Source organism: Bos mutus, chromosome 26 (assembly GCF_027580195.1).
Source record: "Bos mutus isolate GX-2022 chromosome 26, NWIPB_WYAK_1.1, whole genome shotgun sequence".
NCBI classification, from domain to species: domain Eukaryota; kingdom Metazoa; phylum Chordata; class Mammalia; order Artiodactyla; family Bovidae; genus Bos; species Bos mutus.
Window position 1 is genome coordinate 34967859 of NC_091642.1, and position 13404 is coordinate 34981262.

Below are 13404 nucleotides of genomic sequence, written 5' to 3' on the forward strand. Positions count from 1 at the left end.
GCCATGATCTTTGTTTTTTAAATGTTTGTTTTAAGATGCTTTTTCACTCTCCTCTTTCACATTCATCAAGAGGCTCTTTAGTTCTTCTTGGCTTTCTGCCATCAGGGTGGTGTCATCTGCATATCTGAGGTTATTAATATTTCTCCTGGCAATCTTGACTCCAGCTTGAGCTTCATCCAACTGGGAATTTCCCATGATGTACTCTGCATATAAGCTAAATAAGTAGTGAGACATACAGCCTTGATGTATTCCTTTCCCAATTTGGAACCAGTCTCTTGTTCCATGTCCAGTTCTAACTGTTGCTTCTTGACCTGCCTACAGGTTTCTCAGGAGACAGGTAAGGTGGTCTGGTATTCCCATCTGTTTCAGAATTTTCCACAGTTTGTGGTGATACACACAGTCAAAGGCTTTGGTGTAGTCAATGAAACAGAAGTAGATGTTTTTCTGGAATTCTCTTGCTTTTTTGATGATCCAACAGATGTTGGCAATTTGATCTCTGGTCCTCTGCCTTTTCTAAATCCAGCTTGAACATCTGGAGGTTCGCAGTTCATGTACTGTTCAAAGCCTGGCTTGGAAAACTTTGAGCATTACTTTGCTAGCATGTGAGAAGAGTGCAGTTGTGTGGTAGTTTGAACATTCTTTGGCATTGCCTTTCTTGGGATTGGAATGAAAACTGACCTTTTCCAGTCCTGTGGCCACTGCTGAGTTTTCCAAATTTGCTGGTATGTTGAGTTTGGCACTTTAACAGCATCATCTTTTTGGATTTGAAATTGCTCAGCTGGAATTCCATCACTTCCACTAGTTTTGTTTGTAGTGATTCTTCCTAAGGCCCATTTGACTTCACATTCCAGGATGTCTGGTTCTATGTGAGTAATCATGCCATCATCATTATTTGGGTCATTAAGATCTTTTTTAATAGTTCTTCTGTTTATTCTTGCCACCTCTTATTAATATCTTCTGTTTTTGTTAGGTCCATACTATTTCTGTCCTTTATTGTGCCCATCTTTGCATGAAATTGAAATCAGTAATACATTATAACAATTATAATCTATGAATAAGCCAAATTTATTTTGGGGATGCAAAGATGGTTCAGTGTCTGCAAATCAATCTATGTGATACATCACATTAAAAAATTAAAAATAAAAATCATATGATTTTTTAAAGTTTTATAAAAAAAATGTTTTGACTGAATTCAACATCCATTTATGATAAAAACTCTGGAGTGAATATAGAGGGAACACACTTAATGTAATAAAGCCCCTACAGGAGAAGCTGTCATCATTCTCAATGGTGAAAACCTTAAAGTATTTCCTCTCAAATCAGGAACAACACAAGGATGCCCACTCTCTCCACATTTATTCAGCATAGTACTGGAAGTTCCAGCCACACAAGCAAAGAAAAAGAAGTATGGTACTGGCACAAAAGCAGACATAGATCAATGGAACTGAAGAGACAGCTTAGATATGAACCCACACCTAGTAGGTAATTAATATACAACAAAAGAAGCTAGAATACAAAATGTAGAAAAGACACCTCTTCAATCAATGGTATTGGGAAAACTGGACAGTTACATACAAAAGAATCAAACTGGATGCCTTTATCACACCACATATAAAAATAAATTCAAAATGGATTAAGGATTTAAATGTAAGAACCAGAACTATAAAAATTCTAGAAGTAATCATAGATGTTGCTCTTTGACATTAGTCTTGTTGATATTTTTTTGGTTATGCATTATTAGGCAAGGGAAACAAAAGCAAAAATAAAGGAATGTGACCTGATCAAATGTAAAAGCTTTTGCACAGTAAAAGTAACTATCAACAAAACAAAATGCCTGCCTGCTGAATAGAATATATTTGCAAATGATGCATCTGATAAGGAGTTAGTGTTCAAAATACACAAAGAACTCATACACTTCAACAACCAAAAGAAAACCCTAATTAAAAAATGGACAGAAGGTTCAAATAGATATTTTTCCAATGAAGACAAACAGTTGGCTAATAGGCACATGGAAAGATGGTCAAAACACTAATTATCAGGAAAATACAAATAAAAACACTAAAAGATTTTACCTCACACCAGTCAGAATGGCTACTATAAGAAAGAGAAGAAATAACAAGTGTTGGGAGGATGTGGAGATAAGGGAACACTAATGCACTGTTGGTAGGCATGTAAATTGAAATGGTCACTATGGCAAACAGTATAGAGGTTCCTCAAAAAGTTAAAAATAGAGGTCCTATAAGATCTGGGACTTAACTGGGTACTTCTCTCTAGAAAACTTCTGGGTATTTATCTGAAGAAGAGAAACTTATTCAAAAAGATATATGCACCCCTATATTCATTGTAGCATTGTTGACAGTAGGTAAGATATCAAAATCACCTAAGTGTCCATTAACAGATGAAAGGATAAAGAAGAAGTGGTATACACACACACACACACACACTGAAATATTACTCAGCCATATAAAAGCATGAAATTGTGCCTTTTATACAGCATGGATAGTCCTCGCAGATATTATGGTAAGGGAAGAATGTCAGGCAGACAAAGACAAATATCATATGATTTACTTCATATTTAGAATCTAAAAATTAAAACAAACAAAATAAAACAGAAACAAATTCATAGATACAGAGAAGAAACTGGTGGTCCTCAAAGAGGAAGAAGTAGAGGGATGAATGAAACAGGTAAAAGGGATTAAGAAGTATAAACTTCAAATATAAATGTAATAAGTCACAGCAATGTAATATACAGCATAAGGAATAGAGTCAATAACATTTCAATAACTGTATGATGACAGATGATTCCTAGGTTTATTATGGCAATCAATTTGTAATGCATGTAAATGGTGAATCACCATTTTGTATGCCTGAAACTAATATAATATGTGTCAACAGTTAATATATTTTCATAAAGATAAATGTAGAAAAAGTGTATGATCCCTGCACACTGTTTAGGTGACTCTCTGTAGACACGTGTGTAGTGTAAACTGGGATGAACACTGGAATCTACCTCTGTCACTAGTTTTGTGACTTAGACTGGTTGACTAACCTTTCCGAACCTCAGTGCCCTCATTTGGAAAGATGTGGTATGACCCTGAATTTCTTCAGAGTTGTGGTTATGAAAATAATTCGAATGGTTTTGAAATTAGTTGGTAATCTGTGCATACTGTCACTCAGGCCATTTTATCAGTTCCCTCTCCTTCAAATCCCAAATGGGTTTCAGTGCAAGGAGCATATCTTAGTCATCTTTATTTACTTATTTTATAGCAATATGTCTGCACCATAATATGGGCTTGTAAATGTTTGCTGAATGAATTGACTGTTTCTTTTCTTTTTCAGCTCTACAATGCTTTCCCCTCTTTACTACATTATCTCCCAGGGAGTCATAACACATTATTTAAAAACATGACTGAGCAAAGAAAGTTTATTTTGGAGAAAATAAAGGAACACCAAGAATCCTTGGACCTCAATAATCCTCAAGACTTTATTGATTACTTCCTGATTAAAATGGAAAAGATAAATTGGGATCCAGACTTGCTACTTCATCTTTGTAGGTGGAGTGATGTAATACATGGAATAGCTTTGTTCTTATCAGTGGAATCAGTTTATTAAAACAAATGCTCCTTCTTAAAGATATATTCATTGCAACCTATTGTTGTGCAAACCATACTGGATGTCTTGAATTATTTCTGCATTGGCACTGAAAATTGCTTGGAAGTGTTTATATTTACCATGTTAAAGCTGGTTCTTTATTTGAGAACAGATTGAAACACACACACACATTCAAGATAAGTGATAGATGGTATATTCTCTTTCATTAAATAAATTCCATGAATGGGTGATGTAAGAAATGAGAGAAGGCAGAAATGGATGGGAATCTAGAAAGGCTTACTCTTGGAAAGACAGTAGAAAACAGATGAAGTAGGTTTTGAGGATTAGCAGAGATGATAAAACTGGTTCAGGGAAAGATAAGTGCAGTGATGAAGTGTGTGGAATTTTTAAAGAGATTGTCTTGATAGAAACTGAGGAACTGTTGTGGGTTTAATGACTGATGAATTTGGGAATAGTGTTTCAGTTTGAGGATAGGTGGTTCTGAAGGCCTGAGTGAGAAATTCAGATATGATGAAATTGACAATAGATGCCTGAACTGATGGTGAGTAGCAGTGATGACTTGATAAGAGTCAGGTTAGATAGAAATTACTGAAGAACTGATATACTCCAGTGGGTGAGAAAGTGAGGAATCAGAAAGGACTTGGAAGTTTAACTCTGGTTATATTTTAATTGAAGAAATTCTAACAACACATCTAACTTTACCTTCATCTGTAACATTCTCTAATGTTTGGCTTAATTTGTCAAATAAGTAAACTTAAACAATTATGTTGTTTTATGGAATTATTGTAAGTTACTTGTAAGTTGCTTTTACTTATCATGTAATCCTAATACATCATTGCCAGGAGAAACACAATAAACAGTCTGAGTTTACCATGGACAACTTGATCACCACTCTATGGGATGTGCTTACTGCTGGAATAGAGACAACAAGCCTCACTCTGAAATATGGACTGCTGCTCCTGCTGAAGCACCCAGAGGTCACAGGTAGTATCACAGATGATGGACAGGATGAAATTCTGGTTAGAAATTGGCAGGCAACACTGATGACTTTTCTACTCTTCATCTGCCTAGAAGATGTACAAGAAAAACTTCCATCCTTAGTACATCTTCCTATCATTGTATGAATTGCATTTAAATTAGAGTATAGCAAAAAAGGAGAATGAAATAGTTAACCAGTAGCAGAGTTATGGAGGGCAGAGGTCACTGTCCTCCCTACTGTGGTGGAGTATCCTTGATTTGCATCAGGTCAGGTGCAGTAGGGCTGCCATGGTGGCTCAGATGGTGAAGAATCTTCTCTACAATGACATTGCTTGATAAGCCTTCCAAGTCCACATAAATGTACTTTTGTCAAAAGTTAATTCTACTCAGATGCATTTGCAATGGAAAGATTGACTCAACAAAATCACAATCTTTCTTCATCAAAAAACCTCACTCTTCAGTCGTGTCCAATTGGACTGCAGCCCACCAGGCTCCTCTGTCCATGGGATTTTCCACAAAAATTTGCCTTCTCTGTGAGGATAGAGACTGTACCTTTTTCCTGTTTCCCTGGTTCGCAATAACAACATCATTCTGGTGGGGAAAGCAGACCAGTTTTGGCAGCCCTGGTGGGAAAGGTGGATCTCGCATTTACCTAGGTTGTGGGCGGGAGGACCCTCTCTGGAGGGAATGCTAAACGGGTATATATGAGTGAGACAGGAGGCTCTGGGTTCACACACCCCCATGACAACAGGGAAGGCTGGGCTGGGTGCCCTGCCCTTGAGTTTCTGAGCTGGGCTGGGTGCCCTGCCCTTGAGTTAAATTAAAAAGTTATACACAAAAAATCTGTTCAAATACACCCTTTTGGTCAAACAAAATTTCCTGAAAAATGTAATTTCTCATCCTCCTTTTTTTCTTATTCAATCCTCATCTAAGAGAATATTTCCTTTACTCTATCATGCTTTGTGCTTTGACCTATTAAGACACTTTTATTTTTATTTTTTTGAGTTTAATTGTCTTATAATGTTGTATTAGTTTCTGCTGTAAAAAAAAGTGAACCAGTTATATGTATATATATTTACGGGCTTCCCAGGGGGTGTTAGTGGTAAAGAACTCACCTGCCAACATGCATGTGAGACATAAGAGATGTGGGTTCATTCCCTGGGTTGAGAAGATCCCCTGGAACAGGGCATGGCAACCCACTCCATTATTCTTGCCTGGAGAATCTCATGGACAGAGGAGCCTGGTGGGCACAGTTGAAAGGGTCACAAAGAGTCAGACATGACTGAAACAACTTAGCACTATTATAAATCTATATGCATATAGATTTATAATGTTATATCTTTTTGTTGGATTGATTCTTTCATCATTATGTAATGTCCTTCTTTTTTCTCTTGTTCCATGCAGTCTTTGTTTTAAAGTCTATTTTGTCTAGGAATTGTTTCCTCAACTTTCTTTTTCTTCCATTTGTATTCAATACGTTTTTCTAGTGGAGCAGCTGCTGGGTGATGGTGGGTGGGGCTGGGTCATGTGGCAGCTGGTTATGAAAGCCCATGGGGTCCAGTCTAGTGCTGGCCCTCTGGTGGTTAGAGCTGGGTCCAGGGCCTCTTCCTGAGATGGCTGGCAGAGAGTTCTGGGGCTTCCTAGAATTGGGTGTCAGTTTGCTGTTGGGTGAGCCTGAGACCCAAGATGTCTTCTAGTGGTGCTGACCTGCTGTTGAGTAGGCTGGATCTTGACATGGTTGGCTGCAGGACTGCTGTGGTCCTGGGGCTGAGGTTGGCCTGCTAGTTGGTGGATCAGGCCCCAGGAGTCTTGAGGATAGTACCTGCCTTCTGGTATATGAGGCCATATCCTGGCTTCTCTGGCTGCAGGGTCTTGGGTATCTTGTTGGGGCGAGCCAGATCCTGTGTTCTCTGGCTGTAAGACCTTAGGGGTCCTGGAATTGGAGTTGGCCTGCCCGTTGTCTAGATGGGGGCCCAGGGAGACCAGGGGTTGGTGTCTCCCAATGGTTGAGAGGACTTGGGTCCAGGGACAGCTGGGGCTCAGGGCTGCTATAGTAACTGGCATGCTGGTGGGTAGGACTATGTCCCAGCCCAGCTAGCTACTTGGCCTCCCACATCCAAGAATGGGTGATAACTGGCTGATGAGAAGGGCCAAGGTCTGGCACTAATAAACCACAGGGAAGATTCTAAAATTGCACTCACTATCATCCGTGTCCATGTGTTGGGATGAGCTCTCCAAAGTAGCTGCTACCAGCATATGTGTTCTGGAGGTGAGCCCCAACTGTCCTGTGCCTCTCTGGGAGCCTGTCCAAGATCAATAAATGGGTTTGACCCAGGGTCCTTTCAAATTACTGCTCCTGCTTCTGGGTCCCAGAGTGGGTGAGATTTTGTATACACTCTTTAAGAGTGGAGTCTCTACTTCCCACAGCTCACTAGATCATCTGAAATAAGCCCTGTTGGCCTGCAAAGCCAAGTGCTCTGGGGGCTCATCTTCCTGGTGCAGCAGTCCTGGGTTAGGGAGCCCAGTGATGGGTTCAGATCCCTCACTCCTCAGGAAGAACCTCTGTAATTGTAATTATCCTGTTCATGGGTCTCTTACCTAAGGGTAATGGTCTTAACTGTGCTATGTTTCTGCTTCTCCTATGCATCTCATGATTCCATCCTTAGATCTTTAGTTGTTGAAGAACTTTCTCTTAGACTTCAGGTTGTTCTTATTGATAGTTGCTCTGTAAATCATTGTATTAATCATTTTGTAATGCTTGTGGGAGGAGGTGATCTCAGAGTCTTTCTACTCTGTCATCTTGGATATTCTCCCTTAACTTACTTATTATTCCTATGTGTTGAGTCAACCAAGCATCTTGTTCAGTTGGTCCATTTATTAAGTATTTACTGCATGGAGTACTTCTACTCTCTTAGAACTTTTATAAAATAAAACTGACATAAACAAAATGGTTAAACTGCATGATGTGAGCCTTTGAGATCCCACATCCCTGAGTTTATTTTAAAAAATACACAAAGGAGAGAATCAGAATTGAGAAATGAATTTCATGATGTAACTGTGCTTTATATATATGTGTATTTAAGTCTCTAATGAAATTCCAATTTGCCCATGACATTGATTCTATATTTTTTTTTTTCCCTTGTAGGGAAACACATGTAATTTTTCCTTCTCTCCATATCCTACCACAATGTAATCATGATTAAGAAGATAAAATATCTTTATCACTTGACATAAATTCTGATTTCTACCTTGCCAGCTAAAGTCCAGGCAGAAATTAACCGTGTGGTTGGCAGAAACTGGAGTCCATGCATGGAGGAGAAGAGCCACATGCCCTACACAGATGCTGTGATCCACGAGATCCAGAGATTCATTGACCTTGTCCCCAACAACCTACCCCATGCTGCAGCTCAGGACATTAAATTCAGAGAATATCTCATTCCCAAGGTGAGAGGTATTTCATCTATACTCCTCATTAAGACTCTTAGGTTTCAACTATCACAGCAGAAGATGTATAGATTGCCTAATTGTCTATATTATTACACAGTCATATCTCAGGTATTTCACCCGCTGACCACATGCTTCTTTCCTTTTAGTTTGTAGATACATTTTAATAAATATAGTAGTACTTAGACTCCCACAGGATTCTCAGTAAATTGTTAGTCCCATATTCTGCCTGTTCATTAGGCTAATCTTCTGTCCAACCCTTATATTCCAGTGTATATTTTATTACTCTTACCACTTAATCAGTAAGCACCTCCTTATCCGTTTCACTTGTCAAAAGTCTAATGCAACAGTTTTCTTCCTCCCTACCTGCATTTGAGCTACTGATCCCTTCTGGAAGACCGTGCAGCCCATCCGGGTAATATTATAGTCACCAACTCAATCAGTTCAGTTTAGTTCAGTTGCTCAGTCATGTTTGACTCTTTGTGACCTCATGAAGTGCAGCACGCCAGGCCTCCCTGTGCATCACCAACTCCCAGAGTCCACTCAAACTCATGTCCATCGAGTCAGTGAAGCTATTCAACCATTTCATCCTCTGTCATCCCCTTCTCCTTCTGTCTTCAATTTTTCCCAGCATCAGGGTCTTTTTGAATGAGTCAGTTCTTCGCATCAAGTGGCCTAAGTATTGGAGTTTCAGCTTCAACATCAGTCCTTCCAATGAGCACCCAGGACTGATCTCCTTTAGGATGGACTGGTTGGATCTCCTTGCAGTCCAAGGGACTCTCAAGAGTCTTCTCCAACAACAGAATTCAAAAGCATAATTTCTTCACTGCTCAGCTTTCTTTACAGTCCAACTCTCACATCCATACATGACCACTGGAAAAATCATAGCCTTGACTAGACAGGCCTCATTGGCAAAGTAATGTCTGTGCTTTTTATTATGCTGTTTAGGTTGGTCATAACTTTCCCTCCAAAGAGTAAGCGTCTTTTTATTTCATGGCTGCAGTGACCATCTGCAGTGATTTTGGAGCCCCCAAAATAAGGTCTGCCACTGTTTCCCCATCTATTTGCCATGAAGTGATGGGACTGAGTGCCATGATCTTAGTTTTCTGAATGTTGAGTTTTAAGCCAACTTTTCCGCTCTCCTGTTTCACTTTCATCAAGAGGCTCTTTAGTTCTTCTTCACTTTCTGCCATAAGGGTTGGGTCATCTGCATATCTGAGGTTATTGATATTTCTCTCAGCAAACTTGATTCCAGCTTGTGCTTCCTCCCACCCAGCGTTTTTCATGATGTACCCTGCATATAAGATAAACAAGCAGGGTGAAAATATACAGCCTTGACATACTCCTTTTCCTATTTGGAACAAGTCTGTTGCTCCATGTCCAGTTCTAACTCTTGCTTGCTGACCTGCATACAGGTTTCTCAAGAGGAAGGTCAGGTGGTCTGGTATTCCCATCTCTTTCAGGATTTTCCATGATTTATTGTGATCTGCACAAAGTCTTTGGCATAGTCAGTAAAGCAGAAATAGATGTGTGTGTGTTTTTTTTTTTTTTTTTTCTGGAACTCTCTTGCTTTTTTGATGATCTGGCAGATGTTGGCAATTTGATCTCTGGTTCCTCTGCCTTTTCTAAAACCAGCTTGAATATCTGGAAGTTCATGGTTCACGTATTGCTGAAGCCTGGGTTGGAGAGTTTTGAGCATTACTTTACTAGCATGTGAGATGAGTGCAATTGTGCAGTAGTTTGAGCATTCATAATTAAATAATCAGTTCTTCTTTTTTCTTTATTCTCTCCTTCCCTGTTGGCTCCTTTCTATTAGCATTTACACATATCCAATTCTCTTGTGTCTTAAGAAAAATTTTCCCAAAATGTGGTGGGGTGGTCTTAAGATGGCGGAGGAATAGGACGTGGAGACCACTTTCTCCCCCACAAACTCATCAAAAGAACATTTGAATGCTCAGTAAATTCCACAAAACAACTTCTGAATGCCGGCAGAAGACATCAGGCACCCAGAAAAGCAGCCCATTGTTTTCGAAAGGAGATGTTTTATCAGTGGTGCTGTACAGATGGAGAAGTCTTTAGGCTACTGTAAAAATAAGACTGAAAACCAGAAGCAGGAGGCTTAAGTCCAAATCCTGAGAACACCAGAGAACTCCTGACTAAAGGGAACATCAATCGACAGGAGCTCATCAAACGCCTGCATACCTACACTGAAACCAAGCACCACCAAGGGCCAACAAGTTCCAGAGCAAGACATACCAAGCAAATTCTCCAGCAACACAGGAACACAGCCCTGAGCTTCAGTATACAGGCTGCCCAAAGTCACTCCAAACCCATTGACATCTCATAACTCATTACTGGACACTTCATTGCACTCCAGAGAGAAGAAATCTAGCTCCACCCACCAGAACACTGACACAAGCTTCCCTAACCAGGAAACCTTGACAAGCCACCCATACAACCCCACCCACAGTGAGGAAACTCCATAATAAAGAGTACTCCAAAAAATGCCAGAATACAGAAAGGCCACCCCAAACAGAGCAATATAAACAAGATGAAGAGACAGAGGAATACCCAGCAGGTAAAGGAACAGGATAAATGCCCACTAAACCAAACAAAAGAGGAAGAGATAGGGAATCTATGTGATAAAAAATTCTGAATAATGATAGTGAAAATGATCCAAAATATTGAAATCAAAATGGAATCACAGATAAATAGCCTGAAGAGAAGGATTGAGGAGATGCAAGAAAGGTTTAACAAGGACCAGGAAGAAATAAAAAAGAGTAAATATATAATGAATAATGCAATAAATGAGTTCAAAAACACTCTGGCGGGAACAAATAGTAGAGTAACAGAGGCAGAAGGTAGGATTAGTGAGGTAGAAGATAGAATGGTAGAAATAAATGAATCAGAGAGGAAAAAAGAAAAACGAATTGTGAATAACCAACAAATCACAGAAGAAATCAAAAAAGCAATCAAAATATGCATAGAAATGAATGAAAATGAAAACACAACAACCCAAAACCTATGAGACATGTAAAAGCAGTGCTAAGGCGAAAGTTCATAGCGATACCTCTTGAGGCATACCTCAAGAAACAAGAAAAAAGTCAAATAAATAACCTAACTCTACACCTAAAGCAACTAGAAAAGGAAGAAATGAAGAATCCCAGGGTTAGTAGAAGGAAAGAAATCTTAAAAATTAGGGAAGAAATAAATGCAAAATAAACAAAGGAGACCATAGCAAAAATCAACAAGCCAAAAGCTGGTTCTTTGAAAGGATAAATGAAATTGACAAGCCATTAGCCAGACTCATCAAGAAACAAAGGGAGAAAAATCAAATCAATAAAATTAGAAATGAAAATGGAGAGATCACAACAGACAACACAGAAATACAAAGGATCATAAGAGACTACTATTAGCAATTATATGCCAATAAAATGGACAACGTGGAAGAAATGGACAAATTCTTAGAAAAGTACAACTTTCCAAAACTGAACCAGGAAGAAATAGAAAATCTTAACAGACCCATCACAAGCATGGAAATTGAAACTGTAATCAGAAATCTTCCAGCAAATAAAAGCCCAGGTCCAGACGGCTTCACAGCTGAATTCTACCAAAAGTTTAGAGAAGAGCTGACACCTATCCTACTCAAACTCTTCCAGAAAATTGCAGAGGAAGGTAAACTTCCAAACTCATTCTATGAGGCCACCATAATCCTAATACCAAAACCTGACAAAGATGCCACACACACACACACAAAAACTACAGGCCAATATCACTGATGAACATAGATGCAAAAATTCTTAATAAAATTCTAGCAATCAGATTCCAACAACACATTAAAAAGATCATACACCATGACCAAGTGGGCTTTATCCCAGGAATGCAAGGATTCTTCAATATCTGCAAATCAATCAATGTAATACACCACATTAACAAATTGAAAAATAAAAGCCATATGATTATCTCAATAGATGCAGAGAAAGCCTTTGATAAAATTCAACATCCATTTATGATAAAAACCCTCCAGAAAGCAGGAATAGAAGGAACATACCTCAACATAATAAAGGCTATATATGACAAACCCACAGCAAACATTATCCTCAATGGTGAAAAATTGAAAGCATTTCCCCTAAAGTCAGGAACAAGACAAGGGTGCCCACTTTCACCACTACTATTCCACATAGTTTTGGAAGTTTTAGCCATAGCAATCAGAGCAGAAAAACAAATAAAAGGAATCCAAATTGGAAAAGAAGAAGTAAAACTCTGACCGTATGCAGATGACATGATCCTCTACATAGAACCTTAAAGACTCCACCAGAAAATTACCAGAGCTAATCAATGAATATAGTAAAATTTCAGGATATAAAATCAACACACAGAAATCCCTTGCTTTCCTGTACACTAATAAGGAGAAAATAGAAAAAGAAATTAAGGAAACAATTCCATTCACCACTGCAAAGAAAAGAATAAAATACTTAGGAATATATCTACCTAAAAAACAAAAGACCTATATATAGAAAACTATAAAACACTGGTGAAAGAAATCAAAGAGGACACTAATAGATGAAGAAATAAACTTAATTGATCAGAAGTATCAATATAGTGAAAATGAGTATACTACTGAAAGCAATCTACAGATTCAATGCAATCGCTATCAAGCTACCAACGGTATTTTTCACAGAGCTAGAATGAATAATTTCACAACTTGTATGGCGATACAAAAAATCTCAAATAGCCAAAGCAATCTAGCGAAAGAAGAATGGAACTGGAGGAATCAACCCACCTGACTTCAGGCTCTACTATAAAGCCAGTCATCAAGACAGTATGGTACTGGCACAAAGACAGAAATATAGATCAATGGAACAAAATAGAAAGCCCAGAGATAAATCCACACACCTATGGACACCTTATCTTTGACAAAGGAGGCAAGAATATACAATGGATTAAAGACAATCTCTTTAACAAGTGATGGTGGGAAATCTGGTCAACCACTTGTAGAACAATGAAACTAGAACACTTTCTAACACCATACACAAAAATAAACTCAAAATGGATTAAAGATCTAAATGTAAGACCAGAAACTATAAAACTTCTAGAGGAGAACACAGACAAAACACTCTCTTACATAAATCACAGCAGGATCCTTTATGACCCACTTCCCAGATTATTGGAAATGAAAGAAAAATAAACAAATGGGATCTAATTAAAGTTAAAAGCTTCTGCACAACAAAGGAAACTCTAGGCAAGGTGAAAAGACAGCCTTCAGAATGGGAGAAAATAATTGTAAATGAAGCAACTGAAAAAGAATTAATCTCAAAAATATACAAGCAACTCCTACAGCTCAATTCCAGAAAAATAAATGACCCAATC

The 13404-nt window shown here is 38.5% G+C and overlaps 1 protein-coding gene across 1 annotated transcript in view; it reads left to right on the top strand.

Moving 5' to 3' along the window:
* The window catches only part of LOC102266046 (cytochrome P450 2C21), a 47249-nt gene that overhangs the window by 21332 nt on the left and 12513 nt on the right, over positions 1 to 13404 (top strand). Inside the window, exons 4-6 of the mRNA XM_070363414.1 lie at positions 3340 to 3513; positions 4452 to 4596; positions 7847 to 8034. Coding sequence (XP_070219515.1) covers positions 3340 to 3513; positions 4452 to 4596; positions 7847 to 8034 — 507 coding nt within the window. The remainder of the gene's footprint in view (positions 1 to 3339; positions 3514 to 4451; positions 4597 to 7846; positions 8035 to 13404) is intronic.